This window comes from Macrobrachium rosenbergii, chromosome 53 (assembly GCF_040412425.1).
Source record: "Macrobrachium rosenbergii isolate ZJJX-2024 chromosome 53, ASM4041242v1, whole genome shotgun sequence".
NCBI classification, from domain to species: Eukaryota; Metazoa; Arthropoda; class Malacostraca; order Decapoda; family Palaemonidae; genus Macrobrachium; species Macrobrachium rosenbergii.
The window spans coordinates 13,508,843-13,533,425 of NC_089793.1; the positions used below are offsets into that span (position 1 = coordinate 13,508,843).

At 36.9% G+C, this 24,583-nt stretch overlaps 1 protein-coding gene across 6 annotated transcripts in view; it reads left to right on the forward strand.

Annotated features, from left to right (window-relative positions):
* The window catches only part of LOC136834306 (zinc finger protein 888-like), a 145,770-nt gene that overhangs the window by 117,119 nt on the left and 4,068 nt on the right, over positions 1-24,583 (forward strand). The window contains exons 1-3 of one of the 6 annotated variants that reach the window (XR_010851733.1): positions 13,149-13,288; positions 17,892-17,962; positions 20,185-20,287. Coding sequence is in view for 3 of the 6 variants with exons in the window: in XM_067096724.1 (XP_066952825.1) it covers positions 18,801-19,985 (1,185 nt within the window). In the remaining 3 variants the exon portion in view is untranslated. Of the gene's footprint in view, positions 1-13,093; positions 13,289-17,891; positions 20,105-20,184; positions 20,288-23,774; positions 23,900-24,583 lie in introns of those variants that run through there. The other 5 variants (XR_010851734.1, XM_067096723.1, XM_067096722.1 and 2 more) reach the window with 5 other exon arrangements.

Sequence of the window (24,583 nt, forward strand, 5' to 3'; positions counted from 1 at the left end):
ATATATATATATATATATATATATATATATATATATATATATATATTATGAGAGAGAGAGAGAGAGAGAGTTCATTAACCCATGTGTTGACCAGAATTAAAGTTACAGAAAAACAAAAGAAGATTTTGCGTTGTACATTACCGTCACCTTGGCTGTGGTTATGGGTGCTCATATTTCCACGGCACTTACGCCACATTGTTTGCTCTGCATTTATTGCCGTTTATCGCACGTAATCAAGATTTACTTCTCGCCCTTCAAAGAAGCTATATTATTCTCTCACGTCCTTGTTTGCTCGCTTGAGCGAAATTTAACAACCGTCACTTTCTTCTTCGTTAAGTTTGACGGAAAGAATAACTGTTGTTCTTTTCTTCCTTGAGATCCTTCGCTTTGACGGAAAGAACAACTGTTGTTCTTTTCTTTCTTGAGATCCTCTGCTCTGACGGAAAGAATAACTGTTGTTCTTTTCTTCCCTGTGATCCTGCTCGACGGATAAAATAACTGTTGTTCTTTTTCTTCCTGAGATCCCTCTTGCCTGACGGGAAAAAATAACTTGCTCTTTTTCTTCCTGAGATCCTCTGCTCTGACGGGAAAAATAACTTGTTCTTTTCTTCCTGAGATCCTCTGCTCTGACGGAAAAAATAACTTGTTCTTTTCTTCCCTGTGATCCTCTGCTCTGACGGAAAAAATAACTTGTTTTTTTTCTTCCCTGAGATCCTCTGCTCTGACGGAAAAAATAACTTGTTCTTTTCTTCCCTGAGATCCTCTGCTCTGACGGAAAGAATAACTGTTGTTCTTTTCTTCTTTGAGATCCTTTGCTTTGACGGAAAGAACACCTGTTTTTCTTTTCTTTCTTGAGATCCTCTGCTCTAACGAAAATAACTGTTGTTCTTTTCTTCCCTGTGATCCTCTGCTCTGACGGAAAAAATAACTTGTTCTTTTCTTCCCTGAGATCCTCTGCTCTGACGGAAAGAATAACTGTTGTTCTTTTCTTCCCTGTGATCCTCTGCTCTGACGGAAAAAATAACTGTTGTTCTTTTCTTCCCTGTGATCCTCTGCTCTGACGGAAAGAATAACTGTTGTTCTTTTTTTCCATGGATACTTTGCTCGAACAGAACATTTGCGCTTGAAGGAAAAGCACATGCTAAGTTGGACATTTCCACCAGAACCCTGACAACCGCTAAAAATCGCTGAATTTTCCGGAAAAAAATAAGTGATTTTCTTTATGCAGTCAGGTGCCGTAGAGAATATTTGCTGTTAAAGACATTTTTAATTGTACAGTCTTTAACGAAGATACCAGGGTGAAGTAAAAAATGATTAATTACCTGCTTACATTTTATATTTTAAGAATGTGATAATTACATCTAAGCATAAAACTGAATTAATATTGTTCTTTTCTAAAATTAAAACCAAGTTTGCTTTGTGCATTAAGGATGAAGGTACTTATAAACAATATTATATATGAAATAATTACTTCCTTAAAGCAAACTACATATTTATTTAATTTAGCATGAAATGGTAGATTACATTTCTCTTTGAGCCATTGCACGAACACAAGTAACTTATCCATTGTTAAAAGAACCACGAGTAAAGCATTCCAAATCCAAGTTTTCTTCTGCCCAAATATAATAATTACAATAATTACGCTTCATTCTTCGCTGGTAGTGAGGTCATCACCCTGATTTGAGAGACCTTGGAGATCTGACACTGTCGAAGTGCTCCCCTGAGCCACCTTGGTGCTCTTGCAATTATATGAATAAGATCGATTTTTTTCATTTGTGTTCCTGTGTAAACCTGTGGTCTCCTATTTTGGTTCCAGCCTTGCCCCTTGGGCCACCGTTTGAACGAACTAAAGTCTACACTGGTGTTCTTGAGATGAAAATTTTAAAACATTTTTCTTATTCCTGTATAAAACATTGGGCCTCTGTTGTGACCCCATCCTATCAGGGAGCCTGAATTGAATAAAACTGACTCTACACTACACGAGAAAGCTTTCGAGTTGTCATATCTTCTGGTCCCGTAGCTCTAGAGAAGATTTTTGAATGCCCTTCAGAGCTTAGAAGAGAGGAACTTGGATTACGGTGGACTGTATATCAGTGTATACAGCACCTGTAGTCCAATCTTTGGGTCTAGCATTCCACTCAAAACACGACGATTTCGTAATTTATTCAGACTGTATCAGCGCAATAGAATCCATAAGTAATAGTAATTCGATACATCTACTTATTTGCAAGGCTCGAGAGTGGCTTTTCCGCTTACTTTGTAAAAAAAAAAAAAAAAAAAAACTTATGTTTCTGATGGGTCGCAGCCCATGTTAGGATTCAGGGAAATGAGGATTTGGCAAGAACGTGAAACATAATGCTCACAGTAGTATCAAATAAACCAATTTCTCCACTTGGATACGAAACAACCTGTAAGGCCAGAGATTTTAAGGAAATTCCAAGAGAGGTGGGCTTTCCCTCACCTAACCAACAATAAGAAATAGAAAAATATAAAAGCATAAAATGCAGCATATGTTGTTGGTCGTCTTCCTTCCAAACAGATATGAGATATGAAATTGCTTCAAGCCGGCTGAGGATAGGTCACACCTGCCTAACCCATCAGTATATTTTAAAAGGTAGAGGGGACCCTGAGTCTGCTCACTGAGATTAGTTATTACCTTTTGAGCATAATTTGGTGCATTGCTCCATATGCAGTGACTGGCGACGGACATTGGGTGTTGATGGAAAATCCTTGTCTGAAAATTTGGGAGATGATGGCTGCACTCAACTTTTTTTAAGACATCAGAATTTTGTAGATATAGCTATTTCCATGATTCATTCTCATTTTTGATGTATCTGTTTTTCATAATTTATTTTATTTTTTAGATAACCGTGATGGAAGGGGTAAGAATAGTGAAATTTGTGTGACGTGCTGGTTTTCAAGTGTTCATTGTTTTGTATATCATGTCATCCCGCAATTTTATCATATTTGGGGTCTCAGTGCTTGGGCTATGTCCCTAACTTCCATACATCCATCTTGTTTTCACTATTTCTTAATAATATACCTTTGGAAGGGGGTTGCTTTGTGGCAAATCTGGATGACATTTATCCAATGTTTCGGGAGATGTCAAAAAGATGAGCGGTTTTCGCCAGACAGACACATTTGCATACATACGTGCGAACACGTATGCACACACAAACAGTCGTCGGACAAACTTCGATCAGAAAAGCTAACTCGCTTTCATCTCAGGCGAGCTAAAACTGGCCACCTAGAGAAAAAACTCTTAACTGGTAATATGACTTATTTAGGTTAAGGTACAGAATCTTCGTAGATGCTCAGAGGTAAGTAGGTTGTCGCAGAATCCTCAGAGAAATTTAATGTTATAAGACAAATAGACACAAAGGTAGTCAGACCGCCTTAAATGTTTGCGTGGGCTAAGGAGGCTAGATTTGATTATTGAAGAAGATCTGCGATCAATGAAATGCAACTCCTTTTCAGCATCTTGGTGCTCCAATTACTACAGCTGCTCGTCAGTGCTTCCATTTAAGAGAAACCTCAATACAAGCTTGTTCTTTGAGAAACACTTATGTCGATCTCATTAATGCCTCTGACCATGTCACGAAAGAATATCTACACAAGGCCTCGTGTGGTCTTGGTCAGGTCGTAAAAAAGTACCATCTAACGTCTGACCATTATCTTCCTTGAACATGCCAACGCGCATACATAAATTCCAGTATTTTTTTACGACAGTTTTAACGATATGGATGAACCGTCGAGGTCACTTTTGAACTTGCTATGAATTTTTCAAAGTGACGACATTAAACCCATTGTTTATGCTTTTTTTAATGCAATGCTAAAAATAAGACTGAAAAACCTGCTATTTCCTTGGAAACCAAGTTTTCAAGACTTCCATTTAACAGGAAAAAATTAAAATAAATAACGGATATCTTTTGTGAAGAGGTAAAGAAAGTTTTCGACAGCTCTCTGACTAAATTGCCGTTTATATCATGATCTTGTAACCGCTTCCTATAACGGTGGAAACTTGTATATATTTTTGATCTGTGGCCCAAATGACAATCCTCAAAATACCTCGTCATGCAAACTATTATATTGTAATATATATAAAGTCGATGAAAAACTCGATAATCCGTTTGGCATAATCCTTGAAAGTGTAAGAAAGTAATTCAAGCTGCCATCCGAAAAATTGTTTTGCCGTCCTTTTTTAAATTAAATTTTTTACAAAGTGCAAAGTTATTTGTCATAAATACATTTCCAACACCGATGACCATGGCTGTTATAATGGCAGATTATAGGAATCACTCAGTCAAACGAAGGAAAAAATAGTATATAAACAATTTGCTTGAACACCTGAGCTTAATTGTGGTATATACGCCTGTATCCTTAATTTTGTCATCTGTACCTGCCTCTGTTTGTTCATCATGAAATCGTCCTTGCGTCGCTAGATTGCCTAAACAAATCAATCAACACCATAAAGGGAAAGAAAGTATGGAAAGAGAGGACTGGGTAATCAGGTACCATTTTCGTTTGAGGACCCGCTTAGTTCCAGTCAAGGGAGGAGTAGCATCTCCTCAGGTGCAAGGTCAGGTGTCAACCGCGCCAGGTCAGGGTTCACCCATTCATGAAGTCAACGAACGGTAAAAAAAAACAAAAATAAAAAAAAAATAGAAAAATCCTGCCGTCTTAAAGAAAATAGAGGCGAGGCCGCTATAAGTTCGGCTTTTTATGATTGTTATTATTATTTCGTCAAGGTTTTGTCTAGGAGGTTAAAAAAAAAAAATAAAGAAGGGAAAATTACGAAATGTCAGTTACAGAGCGAAAACTTTTTTTTTTCCAGTGATGACGGATAAATCACAGGTTTAGAGTGCCGTAATGTGATATAGCTTCGTATTATTTATCTCCGTGTAGCTTACAGCCCCACTTAACTATCATTCACAGAAACCGTAATGGTGGTATTACCTGTGCTGGAAAAGAAGAGAATAAGACGATCTTTGATCTTTTAACAGAATGATGATTTGATTGAAAAGGAAGGAAAGCGATCGCGAATTGTTCTTGAAGAACACTAGTGATTCATCATGTTACTTGTCTGAACACTATCCTTTATAAAAAGTGAATGTGAAAACAGTGGAAATAAACATGATGTAAGTTTTGAAGCTACCAATCAGGAGTCATACCACACTGTCTTCAACGCGATGAAAATAGCGAAAATAATAAATGCTTCTTAACACTGATATGGTGAAGTGTAGTGCTCGGGATCTATATATTTTCCTTCAGGTAGGACAGCCATACTGCGCAGTCACCCTAAAGTATATGTCTACATGCAATAAGAAATAAGACTCCGAAGCATTAAGTAATGATGAAGAAGAATGACAGTGTACGTTAAACGTAACCAGCAAGTTTGTGCTGTAAAGAACCAAAATAGATGACAACAGTTAATCCTTTTGATTTAAAAGTCCCCATCAGTGAGGGTTTTGAGATAAAACGGCTTTGAAAGTATTCAGAGAAAAATAGAGGGTAATTATTGCTTTAATGAACTGTTTGTTCTGTGTCTTTAATTTTTACACACACACACACTATATATATATATATATATATATATGTGTGTGTGTGTGTGTGTGTGTAATATATATATATATATATATGTGTGTGTGTGTGTGTGTGTGTGTGTGTGTGTGACGTTTTGTTTCTAGCAACAGACAGTAGAAAGGCTTCTGCTAAGAGGGATAACTCAAGAAAAAAAAAGACAACAGTGATTTCCACATTCATTTTCTTCTCACTGACGAATTAAACAAGAATCCCTGAACAAAAAAATTTCTAGAGCATCTCTGCTTGTCCTATACCATTCATCTATATCCTTATGCAGTTTTACTTCTTAGACAAACGAACCCTTTTATTTTAACACAGCTGCCACTCTCTTGGCCTGACATTGTATAGTGGGTCTCACTGTCCTTCCTCTCAAGATTTCCCAGTTACATATCTTTTTACCTCAAACTATTCGCTTTCCAGTTCCTGTATCGCTAAAGCTCCTAAGAGTACAGAATTTAAAAATACAGATCTGTGTTTTCAAATTCCAAAGAGTTTTCCTAAATCTTTTTTCTTTTTTACGGTTCTCTTTCTCACAACCTTCCTTATTCCTCATATAAAGCATAGACTGTCTCAGTAGCTTCTACCTTCGCCTCTTTCATTCCCGTTCAATAATCATACTTCACTTCAAAAAGAAGAGCTGACTCAGCATTACCTCTGAACAGGCCTCGTTTCCTTGACAAGTCACAGTTCAGTTCCACAATTACACAGTTCCAGCAACCTTCTTTACCTCACATACTCTGTGATTTGCTTCTGTTGTCAGTCTAACAACACTCCAGTCATACACTTAAACTCAAATACTTTTTGTGTGCAAGTGGTTGGAAGTAGCACTGACCCTGTGACTGGTAAACCCAAATACATTTTGTGTACAAGTGGTTGTAAGTAGCACTGTCCCCGTGACTGGAATTCTATTATGTGCTTTCATGAAAGTTAAGTTTCTAGTAAAACTAATGAAAATGTTCAAACAGTTCATAACAGAAAAAAAAGAACACGATCTGTCATTTGTAAACATTCAGGCAAATATTTTACTGAGCATATCCTGCAAATTTCTACTTAGCTAAAATGAAGCTGTGGCAACATTTTATAGCAAGAAAAAGCGTGTTGCCATTTGTTAAGTAATTCAGCCAAGCAACTCCAAGTGCAGATCGTAACTGTAATATTGTAAAAGCAGCTAAAAGAAACTATTTCTTAAAATAACATGGACCTTTGTGGCCACAAGTTTGATGCCAGAAAGCCCCAGCAAAATAATATTTGATGAGGAAAACTATCCGAGTACAACCACATCATTGGTTCGGTTTGTACATGCTAGTTATTTTTTTTTTTTATCTTTTACTGATGTTTGCTTCTTTTGTGGGGACAATATTTATTGCCAATTACTTTTACTAAAATTGCAGAGAGATTTGAAAGTCATCAGTCAACCGCAATAACAAGACTCGTCAATTTGAGGATCTAGGAACTGTTTTGATAATTTTATTAAATATCGAACATAAATTTACGTCAAAGATAAGAATTACAAAACTGTTTGTATATTAATATATATACATATATGTATATATGTAAATATATACGTGTGTATGTGTATATATACATATATATATTTATATTTCCAAGTAAATAAGTAGCCGAAAGGGAAGAATGTTTAACAAAATGCCAGTACACTCGAAAACCCTACTGGACGTAATTTCATGAAAATTGCCATGTCTTTCATTTTGCGTGTAGCGTAATCAACATTTTCAACTCCTCAGCTCTCGTTAAAATTTTGCAACAATTACTAGATTTCTTCAGTACGACGGAGCAGGAATAACTTTGTTATTTTATACAGAGACAGTGGGAATATTTAGTCATCCGACCAAAGGCATTTAAAACGATTGTTTGCTGAGCAAGAGCTCGTGGCGCCACTAAGTTAACCAAAAAGAAAAAAGCGACAACAAACTAAATTATGTTCTTTGGTGCTGATCCCTCTCCTTTCTTCATCCATTTTAACGCAAGGCTAACGGTACAGATCTGCTACAAAGAAAGAGCCCGTGTAGGGACTAGCAAGCTATAGAAAGCAACAACTGCAGCCTGAAGCAGTTTCTTAATGGCCGATCCCTCCCCTAATAAAGCCCCCTGCTTAGTTCCGTCAGGCGAATGAATTATTACAGCGTAAAATTTGTTGAACTCACAACTGAAAGATTGTGAAGTAAAATTGGAAGAACTAACAAGCAAAACTATTACAAACTAGTTTAGTGGTTAGATACTTTAACGGCATTGGAGTGAAACGTCTTTACGGAATCTTCATAGTTACAGTCAGTTAACAGCATGTGACTGTGATTAAAAAGATGACAACACCCACGCATCCATGCAAAGGTAAAAAAAAAAAAAAGATTGACTTGAATTAAACATAAACAATAAGTCTGTAGAATTATCTTATTAGGGTACCGGTTTTCTTAGGTATTTGAACACAATTTTACGAAAAATACGTACCTTTCCCAAGGGTTATTTTTTAATCTTGGTAAATGCTTGGTCATACTTTGATTCAACGCTGAAATAAGTATGCCTTATCACATAGTGCATTACTGAAATCAGATAACCACCCTTGTGTCTAATGACGAAGGATGCGAGGTAAGAACCGCCTGTTAGACGAAAGAAAACACAAGTGAGGAAAGATGTTATTGGCGTATGAAAATTTGAACGGTACAATGCGACAAATGGAGAAAAATGCCGAATATTAAATCATATTTCGTAGCTTGCGTGCTTAGAAACTGGATTATGGAAATGGTCTCATAGAAAATTCAGAGGATGACAGTACATGACGAAAGGTGTACGATGAAGAAATATTGAAACTATGAAACGTCTCTAATACAGAAAAATCAAAATTTGAAATATGAAGCAGATATATAAAAGTTCAAACGCTGAAAGGCGTTTCAAATGAGGGAAAAGTGAAACTGGGATATGTATCAAATAAAAGAAGAATTCAAACCTTTTTAAGGGTCAGACGTAGGAAAGTCAAACTGAAGTTATGTCAGTTGTAACAAGATTGAAGCTATCAAATTCACGTTGGATTAAGTGAAACCACTCTTCCAGCCGGAAAACAATTCAAACATTAATACTTATATAGAATAAGGACAAAAATACTTAAAAAAAACTATCAACATTGTTTCAACTGAAAAAAATATCGAATTGTTAAAATAGTGTCAGAGAAAGAAACGTTAACCAGAAAACTTGTCATTTGGCGAATATATGTAAAAACATCGAACGAGAAAGGACCACTGCAAGGGAAATTCAACCGACAAATCACGAGAGACGAAAGGAAAGGGCAATCATCGAGTGTATATTGGGTATAAAAAAAATAAATATTCAAATGTTGAAGGTTTTGACAGCATAAGAAGATATGTGTGGTGAATCTTAAGCTTCAAATGATGACGGATGTTTCATTAATAAAAAAAAAAGTACCGATTTGGCACAACTAAAAATAATTGAAATGCTGAAAGTGACACCTGTGTCCGTTGAAAAATTCAGATGTTGGGAGTTGTAACAAATGAGGAATATAATTTTCTTTGAACTGTCAAGCGAAGCGTCTCAGTTATAAGAAAAAATCAGAGGAATGCGTGTCAGATAAAAAAAAAGAGAGATTTAAATAAAACAATCGTTTGTTGGCAGGTGAGGAAAATAGAAAAACAAATGAAGATCAATTCAAACTTGTGAAAAAAATTCCAAACTATAAATGTGCCAGAAAAATAACAGTTCAAATGCTGAAACACTTAAACGGTGAAGACAATTTCTAACAGTGAAACATGTGTCAGGAGGAGAAAATTGAAACTGAAATACAGAAGACAACGGAGACTTGAAACGAAGAAGCATAAGTTAGCTAAAGGGAAATTCATTCGATAGCATATGTGAGACTAAGGGGAACTCAGACGATCAGCCGCCTGTCAGAGATAGGGAAATATAGCTGACGTATCATTTTCGGTAATGAATTAGATGCCGTTATTCAGACTCACGAAACAACGAAACAACTCGCGATGCAACTGAGTAAAAAGACATAAACATGCAAGTGAGACGGAGAAGACCCATGCTGACTTATGAATAACAATGTAGCATGCGATTAAAGCAACCCTCAGTATTGTGTCAGCGATGAAAATAATAAGTCTCCCGTCTGGGGAAAGGGAAAGAGAGAGAGAAGAGAGAGAGAGAGAGATGACTTTGTGACGTGGGCGTGGTAAGATTGAGAAAACGCCGGATCGGCCTTGACCAAGCGCCGAAGTCTCCTCTGCGAAGGTTGATGTCTTTTTGATGAGCGATACCGCCGAAGTTATCGAGGAGGAGAGGGAGAGGCTCTCCACTGTGGGTTCTTGCGAGGAATATAAAGCTCACAGCACTGGAACAATAGCGGTTTCCCGTTAATGGCCAATTTAGAAAACCCCACGATAGAATGAATAAAAGAAATTATGTATCTCTCTCCGTTTGTGGTTGCCCTAAGTAAAAACTGGAAATTTCCAGTGAGAGAGAGAGAGAGTTTTATTTGACAGACTAATTTTATAACTTTTTAATATTATCAAAAGTCTTATTTTTCTAGGCCCTTGCATGGACGCAAGAAGAAGTGTATAGATTTTTAGCAGAAACTGTGATATAGCCAGCTGGAGTGTCTTTAACTGGGAGTCGTGATACGATTGGCAGAACCATTTAGATACCACAAGAAGCAAATTTAGACTGATGGAAATCTGCATAACAGTTTATTTTGTCTAGCTGTCTATGGGACCCAACTCGAGGCATAAAAAAAAAAAAAAAAGATATTTCGGTGGGTTATGTTTAACCAGTGTACTTTTTCTGGAGGTGGGCTAGCTTTAGGGGCAGATGCAGTACATCGGGACCTTATTCCTTTTTCATGGTCTTATTGTGTTGCTAGTTTCTTGTATTTAAACTCGTATTTTTTCCAGATTTTAGTCGTGTAAAACATCCTTCAGGGTCATCTGTGGTGCATCAGTATATTGTGATCGGAAATAATGAGTAAAAGGTCACACTAATGTAAATGAGACTGCATTTATCCTTTTTTGTATTTTAGAAAAATGCAGTCTCATTTACATTAGTGTGGCCTCTTACTCAACCTTCAGGGTCTTGACAAAATTATTGTTCCCCATAATATAACATATTTCCTGATTGGAGTGCAAGACAACTCAACTCGAGGCATATTGAACTGAATTTAAAAGAAATTCATCCTGGGAGTTATCGGAAACAGAAATGTAGGTGTGTGGTGGTAGAGGTGCAACTGTGCCGTGAATGGTGTTTTGGAGCATGCATCTACCCTGTTGTGGTCCTATCTTAATGTAAAATTTCGAGGCTCTTTCCTCGAAATTTTGGAAATTATCCAAGGTCAAAATCTGCAGAACACGAATAAAAAATTATATGAATGATATGACCAATAGCTATGTAACTCCACACCGAGTGTAGGGTTGCAATTAAACCACTAGAGAAATGGAATTCCTCTGGTTTCTGCGCTCTAGAATTGAATTGAAACAGTATTTTAAAAAAATCGATCTTTGTTGTTAATGCTAGATCAGGGTAAAAGTCATTTTTAATTCTCGTGGAGGAGACCTGCTTTGGAACTTTCGCTCCCCCATCATGGTCTTATTGTATAAGTATTTTAAAATGTTTAAATTTATGGAGGAGGATTCAAATAATCTGAGGAATATAAACTATAGAACTCCACTTTTGAGTTTTTACGAAATAATCATGAAATAAGAAGGTTAAGAATGATATTGACCTCATTCAATATATTCTTCCCTAACTAATCGCTTGAGAGAAAACAGCTCATTAACCTTGGTATATTACGCAGTTTGCCAAATTATTTACACTAATTAACGTCTTTTTTTCCCCGATGGGGAAATTGTATAGCTATCTTCGTGGTTATGTAATTGAGTCTTTTCATCTGCTCGCCTGTTACCATAATCGATCATTTAATTTTAGAACTAAGTATATTAGCAACACACATTACATATTATATATAATAGGCATATATATATATATATATATATATATATATATATATATTTATACTGTTATATATATATTATGTATGTGTTGATACATACAGTACATACATACATTCATTCATTCATATAGTTAACCCTCGAATTACGAAGAAGTTTGGCTCCAGACTATTCGTATAAGCCCAAAATTGAGATGATTCAGTCATGTTGAAAGAATGGTTGACGATGGGTTTGTGAAGAGAGCATAATTCGGAGGTGTCACGAGGGAGGGCTGGATAGGTGGTGCGAAATTGGTACTATACTGGGAAGAGCCGTAATATTTAGAAAACACGAGAGGCAAAGAGCGCATAATGTATAGATGGATTAGATGCGCTGTCGATGAGTCTCCTGTTTAGGAGTATGAAGAAGCTAATATTGCAGAAGTTTTGCACAATGAAGCATCCATCCACGATTAAGCGCTTTTAAATATGAGATGCGGCAGCAGTCATTTTATCTTCTCCTTTAGACAATCTGATTAGCCAAACTGATTAACTATATATATATATTATATATATATATATATATATATATATATATATAATGTATGTGTCTATGTAAATATTACAGCTGGAGGAATGAGGTCATAGACGAAAGAAGTTTGGCTTAAAAACAGTGTAGAGTGTGGGAAGAACTTACACACATGTCCTTTTATCCCCATTACAATCACCGCCATCGTGGATAATCCTTTTGATTAATAACTGATAATGAACATAATTACGAAGACGGTGATGATGATGATGATGACGGCTTTTATAGCGATGGCAGTGATGATGAAAACGATAATGGCAATGATGGTGAAAGTGAAATGGTAATGATGGTGATAATAAAATGGTTATGGTAACATCTGTGATGAATGTTGATAATTGTAATGACGGTGATCTTTATAATGGCAGTTAACTTTTGATGCTAAAATTACAATAACGATAATGGTAATGAAAGCTGTAGGGGCGGAAAGATAATAATAATGACAGAGATGTTAAATATAATAGCAATTATTCTGATGACACTAATGATAATGACGATGAAGTACAGATGACGGCAGTGATGTTGAATATGACACTGATGATGGCAATATAAGTGGTAGTATAACATGATAATAAAAATGGTGATAATCAGTGGTTTTGACAATGATGGTCAAATTTTCCAAAACTATTAATTTTCACTCATTGGCCAGGTTTAACTATTTTGCAATTCTTATGAAATTCTAAATCACATATATATATATATATATATATATATATATATATGTCAATAATAAACACAATTAGACAACAGTAAATTTATTAGTTGATACTTTTCATTTCACTTTGTCACATTTTTTAATAAATGGCCATTAATATTGACTGGAGTGTTTAAGTTTTCATAACAGTTTAGCTCTTATAACAGCTTCTTAGACAGCTTTGATGTAAGGGCAATGACGATCATGGCATTTCTTTTTATGAACAGTAATTTAAGTTATTACTATTAACATAATAGATTTTTGTTTCTACTACAGTCGTGAAGCCAGCAGACTAACCAAGATGGCGAGCGTCACATGACTGGGTAGCCGCAGTGCTCTCGCTGTATTCTCGCATTTTCGTCATTGTTAGTCTGTTGTTGCTGTCTTCCATATTTGAATGAAAAATGATATCCCATCAATGAAGCAGGAACTATTATGGGACCTGAAATTGACCGATTATGACAGTCAGACTCATTTCAAGGTGAGAAACAGTTCAGAATATTTTTCGGGATGATATTCTATGTCTCTGGACACGTGCCAAACATGTCGAAGTTTATTGCAGTAGGCCTGTTCTATGGGGTATTTTGTGAAGGCTTAGGTCTAACTTGGGTTGTGTGGGTGTTTTGATGTTTTGGGCAGTTGGATGAATCTATATGGTTTAATGTTAACCTTATGTAAGGCTTTGATAGGCTACTCAGTCGCTAAGTACATGACCCAAAGCTAGCCTATTGGGTATCCTATTTTCCCGACCGCTTGGGTTTTGTGCCGCTTTTTATATTTTGGCGTTTCTTGCCATTAGACTAGTCAAGGCCTATTGGTTGTCGTATGTCTTTTGTGTTTTGGCGATGAAAAAATGTAAATTGCACAAACAGTAATGGGTATTCCAAAGCAAGGGTTATGCACGGCTTATTAGGCTACCTTGGAAATTGATTTTTCCTGAACTTTCAGTGTTGCTGATGAAGGAGGTAGTGTTGTTTATTGTTGGTCAACTATTATTAACCTCATATCCACCCAACATGGCTGGGACCCATTGGGAATGTGGGGTTTTGGAAATGGGAGAAAGAAATGAATGATAAAACTTTACTTAGCCAAAGTTGCGTGGCCTGATTCCGGCGTCTCCTCCCCCCCGGGCCAGGTCAGTGCACATCACCTAAGTTAGGTTAGATAGGTAAGATCTTGCATAAGTCAGGACCTGGCATTATAGGAAAGGTTATGTCTGTTTATGTATGAGGAACCTGTCCTGTTGACGAATGGTGGGAATCAGGCCACACAACTAAAGTAAAGTTTTATTGACTTGACTGCCATGTTGTTGTTGTAGAATGGCAGAGAGCCATATGTTTAAGAAGGGATTGGCTAAGGAAACCTATTTTAAAAGGAACTATATTAACCTAACGTACCCAATATTATTTTTTTTTTTTTTTTTTCCAAAAGCTCCCCTATAACACTGCATATGCATGATAGCGTTTCAGTATAGCCAGCGCATAACTTCTGAGGTTAATTACAGTTGACCGACAAAATAACAGTAAATTCTTAATAAGCAACCAAAATACCATTGGGAAAATAAATTTCCAGAGTACAGTAATACCTGATGCAGAGCTCTTGCTTAGTTCTACCCAGGAATGCTCTAAAATGTAGGCATAACCCAGTAGGCTGTAGTAGATATGGTAGGTTAAGAATCCTAGTATGAGAAATAACATCAATAGGCTACATAATTTCTTGCCCATAACCTTACCTTATCAGTATTAATCAGCAAAATGTGGCGTAGCCCAATTTACAAAGGAAAAGGGTCATGTTAGTAGCCTGTCTAGGCTAGATGGAGGGGTCATGTTGCCTGGCCCAGGCAATGCCATGACTGTAGTAGGCATTTTGGATGGAATACAGCCTAACCAGACCCCTACCTTTTTAACCTACTGGTGGTTGTTGTACCCTTACTGGCTGCTGAACCCCACCAATTAAGTCATGACCCCTCCATCTGCAAACTACCCAGAGAGCCTACTTGGGTGATTTTAGAAATGCATTCTAACTTTGTTTCGTAACCTAACCCAACTTGGGACAATGGGTCTTACCAAATGGATGGCTTTGCTTCCTCCCTGTTATCTGTTTAACCTCATCTAAAGTGCAATCAGTTGTAGAATGAATTACAGAGAAGAAATGTCTACCCATACCTTCCCAACAAAACATTAGGTGTTCACCTAACCTTGCTAGTTCTGCAGGGGAGGGATTAGTGCTGTCAGTGCACCTCTGACAATGCACTGTAGGCATTACTTAAGGTTCTTTGCAGCACCCCTTTGTCCCCTAGCTGCAGCCCCTTGCATTCTTCAAGATTTCCTTACAGGTAAGCAGTAGTGAGGTGCTGTGGACAGGATCTTTAGTGAACCAAGACCTATTGTGTCTGGAGATCCAGGGCAGTGTTTTTTATCCACTTTTATTTTAATTGTATACAAGTGATATGGTTGTTGGCCTGGAAAACAAGTTCGTTCAGTATGCCGATAATGCAGCACTTGTGGATGTAGTAAAGTCTCCACTTATGAGAAATGAAGCTGCCCTCAGCCTCAGTCGGGACTTGGACCGGATCAGGGAATGGTGTAGTCGGTGGGGTATGAGACTGAACTCCTGTAAAACGAAAATACTATTGATTAGCAGATCTGATATAGATTTCCCACCCCCATCCTCCCCTTCAGGTGGATGGAACTTTAGTGAATGAGTCTGTAGCTTTAACTGTTCTAGGTTTAACTTTTGACTCGCATTTAACTTTTGAGAAACATCTAATGAAAGTTTCAGTAAATGCCACACAAAAGTTAGGTATTGTTCGTAAAGCCTCATATATTTACAACAGTGATAAAATCAGTGCAATCTATTTTAGGTCATTTATACTTCCTTTACTGGAATACTGTTCTCCAGAGTGGATATCTGCTTCTGGAGAGATTTATCTCTTTTAGATAGAGTGGTTTATGGTGGTAGGTTTCTGTTTGTTTCCTAATACTGTACTGTAGTAGCAGTTATGAGTTGGACCATTGATGGATGGTCTCTTGTTTATCACCTTTTCATAAGTAGTATTTCAACAGAGATCTTTCACATTCACAATTGAGCCACGATCCCCATTATCTGCCAAGAGCTACCAGATTCGCTGAACAGCAGCACAAATATGCAGTAAATGTGCATCGCTGTCGAACTTCTCAGTTCCAGAGGCTCTTTATTCCTCACACTGTTGGAGTGTGGAACAGCCTCCCAGAGGATGTCGTGCAGTTGGAACTTCAGAAGTTGAAGCGAAAATACAATACTTGAACTTCTGAACTTCTATGCAAACTCATTTTCTCTTACTTTCTAAGGAAGCCTTGTAGGGGGGGATAGTGCCATCAGTGCACTTCACGTGAGGTGCACTGTAGGTATTATTTACTGCCCTTGCAGCCCTTGGCCCCTAGCCAGCCCTCATTCCTTACTGTACCATTCATATTCTTTCTTCCATCTTACTTTCCACCCTCTTCTAACAATTGTTTCTTAGTGCAGCTGCTAGGTTTTTCTCCTGTTACACCTCTCCAACCTTTTACTCTCAATTTCCCTTTCAGGGCTGAATGACCTCATAGGTCCCAGCGCTTGGCCTTCGGCCGGAATTTTATATTCTGATATATTCTATTCCATAAAAAAGAAGGGTTTAAGTGGAGGCAGTACCAATAGGCAGGACATAGCATTAAAGTGAGACTTTTCTCAGTTTAGACTGATGTGAGTCTGGTGTAACTGGGATTTTTGAGTCAATGAAAATTGGGCAGTACTGTACATGATTAATTGGTTTGTATGAAAACTTTACTTTTATAAAAGCTTAGTATTTATTCTTTAGTTAAATACTTGAATTTTATTTGTCTTGAATATTTCTCCATGCTTTGCTTTTGTTTCCAAGTATGGGCACTTCAGTTTTTAGGAATATCAGGTGGATTAGCTTAGTTTTTAAGTTTGTGTTAGAATTATTGGATATGACTTAAAATTTGATGGCTACTAGTAATGTTGGTGTGTGAATCCACATTAGTGAATATATTTTATGTCAAGAAACTTCTGCTTGTATATCAGAAGAGGGTTGAAGCTGAATTTAGTCTTAGTATCAGCTATTTCTAGATAGTTTAAAGATGTTGGAACAGTATTTTCATAAGAATCTAGTAATCATTAAGAAGGTAGAAACCCAAATTACAGGAAAATTAGCAAACCCCATTAAATCAGCAAGGAGTAATTGAAGAAGTACGCGGTGTTCCGACAGGAATACAAACCTACGCTTTCATAAATGGAGTTTCTTGTGCATTTATGAAAGCATTAGTAATACAGATTACTTCAGAAATTTGTAATATTGAGTATATGTTGAGTAGGAATGATAGATGTTAATTTTAAAGTAGAAATTGGAGGAATTCAAGAATAAAAGGTTGTGCTGTATAATAGGGGAACTATAGTTTCGCCAGTATGGAAGAGACTAGGAAAATAGAATCTTCCACGAAATTTTAGTTTCAAGTTAGCCTACTTCTCACTGTCCAGTACCTTATTAAATACAGTAACACTTCAATATACCACACTTCTGTACTAATCAGGTACATTACTATGGTGATTTTGCTAGATGATGCATTTTTAGATAAATATCCAAAGTTGAGTGGTAAGTGTAAAGTATAGGCTAGCTTAGGCTAGGAACTGTGGCATTGCTGTTAGCTTTAAGATATCTAGGAAATATTCAAGTGTAGGCTTTACTGTAGGGCTTTGTAACTTATCAGAAAGCCAGACTCCAAAGTATCTGTTCATTTGAGGTGCTACTGTATTTACCATATATTTGCAGGCAATCGTAGAAAATACTGTATCCTTTGTGAATAGTTTAATCTTTTAAGATGATTATATGGAATGGCACAAAAGTATAAAGTCATTACATTTATATCTAGGTTTCATTGGTAGATGCTATCTATGGGGCCTGGGTTGGTTTTCGTGTACCATGTACTGTAGTTGTGTTTGGTAGATTTTATGTATTTATTCAAGTTTTTTTGTTCATTGCAGTAGTAATATACTAATACTGTATGCAAGTGTTTACAATATTATATCATGGTAACCTTCTTTTACAGCAGAAATTGTGGAAAAAACTGTGTAAGAAAATGGAAAGCCATTGAGATGAAGACTGAAGCCTAATTATTGTGTGAGTATTAATTCCTTTTGATGGCTGATTGCTAGCTCCAGTTGTATAAAAATCATGAACCGTCGAGAAAAATCAAATCAGTGTAAATTTTGCGGAAAATCCTTTTTCTTGAAAAGTTGTCTTGTAACTCATGAATTGAAGCACAAAGGAGAGGAAACAGCTGAAGATGTGTGTATAAACAGTAGCATTGTGAGTGTGGCATGTGAAAATGAGGTAGAAAACTGTGTAACGCTTGATGCAGATGTAAAGATCTGTTTAGTTACAGACACAGGTGAGAAAGTTGAAAAAGATATAAGGAATGACAGAAAGCCATACGTATGCCATGTCTGTGGGAAGCAGTACAATCTTAAGAATACTCTTAAAACTCACTTGGTTGGCCACAATGTTCCAAAGCCACATTTTTGTGTACTATGTGATAAGAACTTTGCAACACAGAAATATTTTAAATTACATATGCAGAAACATGAAATAAAGAAACATTTTACATGTACATTTTGCGAAAGGGAATTTCCAAGTGAGAGGTTATACAACAGACACATAAATCGAGGTCATAAACTGCCTAGATCAAGAAAAAGAGATGCAAGGAAAACGGAAATTGAAGATACTAACAAGGAAGAGAGTTGTAATGATAGATCTCAAGTAGAATGTTTTGAATCAAAACCTGTTATTGTACCTGAACATCTTTGTAAAATATGCAGTGAGAAGTGTTCTTCAAAATGTATGTATGATCTGCACATAGCAAGACACAAAGAGGATTTAACCTGTGTGAAATGTGAGAAAAAATTCCCGACGTTTAAGCACTTGAAGATTCATGCTCGAGTTCATTTAGATAAACCTCATGTTCTCTGTGAAGTATGTGGTAAAGTTGTCATGCAAGAAAATCCACTCACCTCAATTTATGCACTACAGGGAAAGACCGTATAATTGCCTTGAATGTGGAAAAAGGTTTGTTCAAAAAGGCCACCTGAGGATGCATATGAAACACCACAGAGGCAAGAGAAATTTTCGATGTGAACTTTGTGGGAGAGCTTTCAGTACAAAACGAAAGCTGGATCACCATTGCATGCTGCATGGGAAAAGTGACGTTTATGGATGTGAAGTGTGTGATGCCAAGTTTGCAAGATGGCAGCTTCTCCGACAGCATGAAAGACAAGCTCATCCTGAGCAGCAATTTACCTGTCAGATTTGCAGCGAAGTGTTTGCTTACAGTTCTCGGTTGTATTCACATTATGTTCAGCATTCGGAGGAAGATTTGGAAAAGTTAGATGAAAAAACAAAAACATTGATATCAGAGAAAAAGTGTTTTTCTGTCAAGTGTGAATGTTGTGACAAATATGTTGATAAGAATCAAATGAAGATTCATATGAGACTGCACACGGGTGAAAAACCATACAAGTGCGATTACTGTGAAAAGAGTTTTCGTTTACACAATGGTCTCATCATTCACAAAAGGATCCATACAGGAGAAAGGCCATACAAATGTGGTCAGTGTGACAAAACATTTAATCAGATGGCTCATTTGAAAACTCACATTGCTCTTCATTCAGCTGAAAGGCCATATGTATGTAAGATCTGTGGAAAAACATTTGCTATACAAAATTACCTGTATAATCATGAAAAAATCCATCAGAGGAATAGTAATGTTTCTGTAAAAAGTTATAAAAGTAATATTCCCATAAAAAGTTATAACCATAAAAAAGCCCATCAGAAGAATAGGAATATTTCTCTTAGGAATCTTTCTGCAAAAGGTATTAAAGTTTATGCATGTTTTCATTGTGGGAAGCATTTTACAAGTAAGAGTGCTCATATGGCTCATCAACGGATATGTCAAGACTTGTTAGAAGTTTCCAGCATTGAAGATAGTTCTAGTGAGTCTGATCATTATGAAACTGTGGAGACTTATGAATATGCTGACAATATAAATGACATGACGAGTATTGAATGTGTACCAGATATTAGTACTGATAATTATGAATCTGTTCTAATTCTGAAGATTGATGAAGTTGCTCCTGTTACTGGTTAACAGAATAGTTATGCAAGGCAGTAAAATACATCACTGTACTGTATAATATATTTTTTCAGTAGAATATATTGAAGTGATGACAGGTTTTTCAGTGATAATAAAACAGAATTGAAAGATGATACCTATTTATATTTGCAACCTTTATAAATAAGAGGTTTATTTTGATATTATTTGGGATGAATCTTATCTGCTGTTACAGATAGCTATATCTTCATGCTGGTAGGTGTGGTTGACATTCAAAATAAAGAAGAGGATCACCTAGCTGACCTGGATGACTGTCTAGGTCTCCTATTCTCCATCAGGTGTGTCTTGAATGTTTTAGTTCTCATCAGAATTTTTCTTACTGCCATTCAGTGTGATGTTTGGTGCATTCACTAGTTTGACTGATGGCGTTTTTCATGGTATTATGACTTGTGTTGTTTGCTTAGAATGTTGTTGACTGACAGTAGAAATAAAAGCATCAGGTTTTACTAGAAAGACTTCTGTATTAATAGGTTGAATTCTGTAGAATTAGACACAGTTTGTGCCTGTTGTAGGGGTCATGAGTGTGATGTCAACTGTAGATGTGAAGAGTGTAGGAAGGTCAGATGAATTAATGAGAGGAGAGTATCAAATAATTGAGGAAGCGCAGTTAATTAGAACAGAAGAAAACTATCGCTGATGATGGCACAGGATGAGAAGCCAGAATGACATAACACCCCCTGATTACCTTCCCACCCCAGGTCTGTGCCTTAGTCTTAATCTCTTTTCCATGTGATTGAGGTTTTGTCTTTTGCTGAGCTTTCACGTGGCTTGTTTATCCACCCCTGGTGCCAGCATAACGAGTATGTAGAGCTAGAAAAGTGTAGAATTTTGGAGGAGTCCTTGGCATTTTTTACTAGCCTTATTACACCATCTCGGTTGCTTCTAGGTGACATCACATGCATTTTTAAGTGCTATACTAAAGAAAAAAAGAGCAATTACGCTCTTACCTTGCTTGATAGGTATTGCTTTCTCAGAAGCTGGTTGCAATTTTCAACTTCTCTTGAATGCCTCCTTAATCTGTCAATCTTTAAGGGGATTGGGAAGGGTATTTCTGCTCGAGAGAAGTAAGAATTCTTGAAGCAGTCTTGGAAGTCAGTCATGAAGAGTCTTGTGCCTGCCCCTTATTTGCCTTTAAAGACTTCCAACTTCCTCTCAGGCTGCTTCATCTTTGTTTTAAGCTCTTTTGTGGGTTCTTATCAGAATTTAGTTCATTTGCCTTCACCCTTTACTAGGGAATCAACCAGCACACACTGGCAGTTTTTTCAGTAGAATAAGCAGATGATTTCTGTGGTCATGCAAGAATTTTCTTTCCAGGTCCTGATAAACCCTTTGTTTCATAAGTACCTTTGGATGGTGTTTGCAGGGAAAGGGCTCCCATCAAGACTATTTTGGGCTAAGCACAGTGCTCTTGAGTTTTATGAGAGCTACAGCTAACTTGGGGAATTGGTGTCGTCATCTCATGATCCAAGTGTACTATATTAAATGTCTGGCTAAGTCTTTGGACATTTTTTGCTAGTCCTGAAGCAGTCTTTTGTCTATCTGGGGATGAAAATAGACTCACAATTTTTGGGCTGTCCAAGAAATGTTACACAATTTCTTCTCCCTTCTAAAAGGATTTTCAGCCCTTATAGAAGCTTTCAGCAAAGTAATGCCTTTTGCTTTAGGTCTTACAGCCTTTTTTGTTAAGACTTTCACCCTGGTTACAGTGCATACAAGTTTTTGAAATGCTAGAATGGTGGACAGACAACTAGAAGCTTCTGTTAGTCTTTCATTGGAAGTAACAAACCCAGACCTTATGTTCTTTTATATGCCACATTGATGGTCTAGGATGCTTTTATGACTGATCTAGAAACGTTGAGAATTTAATCAGGATTGGAGAAGTTTCTTCACTTCAGTAATAAGGAATTCTTAGCAGTCTGGAAGAACTTATAGCAGGAGACAACACACCTCTACATTATATACACATTTTATATATATTTTTGTATCCAGGAAATATCCTGAGGCCAACCAGGTAATGATATTAATATCTGTTCCTTAATGTTCCATCTAGCAGAGGCCCTGCTGCTTTGGGCAGAAGCTGGGAATATTGTGTTTTTCCATAGGTTCTTTTGGGAAGGAACAATGTAGATCAGCCAAGTAGAAGGAATCTGACTCTTCAGGCAGAATGGTCTCTGAATTATCAAGTATATTAGTCCCTCTGGAAACTTAGGTGAACTCTGATCATATACATCTTGACAGTTACTCAGAACAAGAGTTATCAGTCAGTTGCTTCCCCCTTCAAGATCCTCAGATTGGAGCAGTACATGCATTCCTGCAGAATTGTTCACTTATGGACGGTTACATCTTTTCATCTTTTCTCCTCTTTCTATTGTAACAAGTTAAGAGAATCCCTGAACTCCAGGTGTCCCTTGTAGTTCCATGGTGGCTGAAGAGAGATTGGTTTCAGGATCTACATCCTCTAGCAGTACATCTCCCCAGGACTCTTCCTCTTGGGAAAGATCTAAAATACTGCATGCCTTGGAGCTTATAAGAGTTCCATATGCTTCTGATAACCTTGTTGACATGATCAAATATGTTTTGTGAGAGGGAGGTTATAGACAATTCAACTTTTTTCTTAGTTACCCTAAAATCTGTTGGTCCCAGCCATTAGAAAATATAAATCAATGTTTTCTTACTTTTTATATGCTCAGCTAGACATTGCTAATACCATGGAACCTAAGAAGTCTTTGGTTTTTTGAGATTTAGGCACCTAAAATGCTGTGTCAGCCTTTTTCTAGGAACCTTAATGTGGTTTAAAATTTTGCCTGCAAAGCCATTTGAGCTTTTAGAAATGGCCTCCAAAAGATAAAGTGAATGCATACCGACTGGATGGCAGGTCTTCCACTCCTGTTGTTGGTAGCCAACTACCAATAATCACCTTGTTTTAAGTTTAATGGCCAGTTGCAGCATGCACTGAAAGTAAATCCAATATGTAAAGACCAAAGGTTTCTATGTTAAGAAAAATACAAATTACTTTTGAAAATTTGTCATTTTAAAGCAGTTAATTGTGAAAACTCCTTAGTAGCCTTGGCACCTGCAAAAGAGGAAGTGAATTACAAGCGTTTTGTGGCAGGAGATTCTCTCATGACCAGTGGAAACCCTTAAATAATTACTTATCTATAGAACAAGACCTGGAGGTAAGAATTTAAATAAAAATCGCAGCTCTCCACATCTGCGCTGAGTGAAGCAGTTGCATGAATCACTACAACATCGAGAGTTCTCCCGCAAGATCAGTGTATACATGGGCTTTATCCATGTCTTTATACAGTATTTCTAGAGAAATTTATGTCTAGTTATCAGGTTGTTAAAAGCAAGATGTTGAAAATGTCAGTCCACTTAGTACTGCTCTTACATTAGGTATGGACTCTTTTTTTATGGGGCTAGTACTCATAGCTAGGCCGTTGATCATTTAGGTCTATCACCATCCACAATCCTACATAAGCCTTTTACCATTTGAATAACCAACATAGCTACTGTAGTTCAAGCAAAGTAAAATTGTTTCTTGCTCTCCCTAATAGATCATTCTTTTACAAGGTCATTTAGTTCTAACCTTCGACCTGTTAAGATTAGTAGTAACTAAAACTATCTTGCTGATTGTATATTATACAAACATTGATTTTTAATGTGAACTCACTTTGTATATAGCAGGTGAAGTCTTTGAACATAACCGGTTCAAGGAAAATCTCGGAATGGAGTACTGTAATAAGAATGTTGTGCTATGATTAGGTATCTGCAAAAGAAGAGCCTGAGCCTGCAAGGAAAGCCATGAACATGGTTACAGCACATGGTAAGGACTCTCCTTTCCACTCTACCATCAGGAAATGGGCTTCTGAATTCAGGTGAGGTAGGGACAGCACAGAAGATCACCACTAGTCAGGACTTCAAAAATATGAACTATAAACAAGTGGTTGTCATTCATCGCATGATAAAATTAATGCTCTTGACTTTCCAGCAGACATCTTCGACCAAAACCATCCGTTTGGTTCAGTGCACAAGTTTGACTGACACTAGAGGATGAGCAGTATGTCTGAATAAGGCACCAGAACAAAAGTTGATCACGAGTTGAAGCTTCCAGGACATAACTTATTTCCTGGCTGATCTCCAAACAATTTCTACGCGAGATTATGAGATTAGTACCTTGGATAAGACATGGCTCAGTAATTTCTACCTAAATCAAAGCTTCCAAGTAAGTGATATAACACTTATGGTTCTCTAACTTATAAAACAAAAAACCAAGCAAGTGGCATCTATCTGCAAAGTAATGGCTAATGTGTTCTTTGATTTTGAAGGTTTAACCTTGATATACAACTTAGAACTGGAATTGTCAAATCTAAGTGGGACCGAGTTTTACACATCAAAATTTCTAGTTGAAAAATCCAGTTAAGATGAAACGCAAGGGTAGACTGCAAGCGGGAATGCTCATTCACAAAATGAAAGTGAGAGTAGCTGAATTAGCCAACCAGGCCCTAGAAGCATTTCCTTTTACATTGATCTGACACAGTCTTTCTTCTACCTCATATCCAAAACTCAAATCC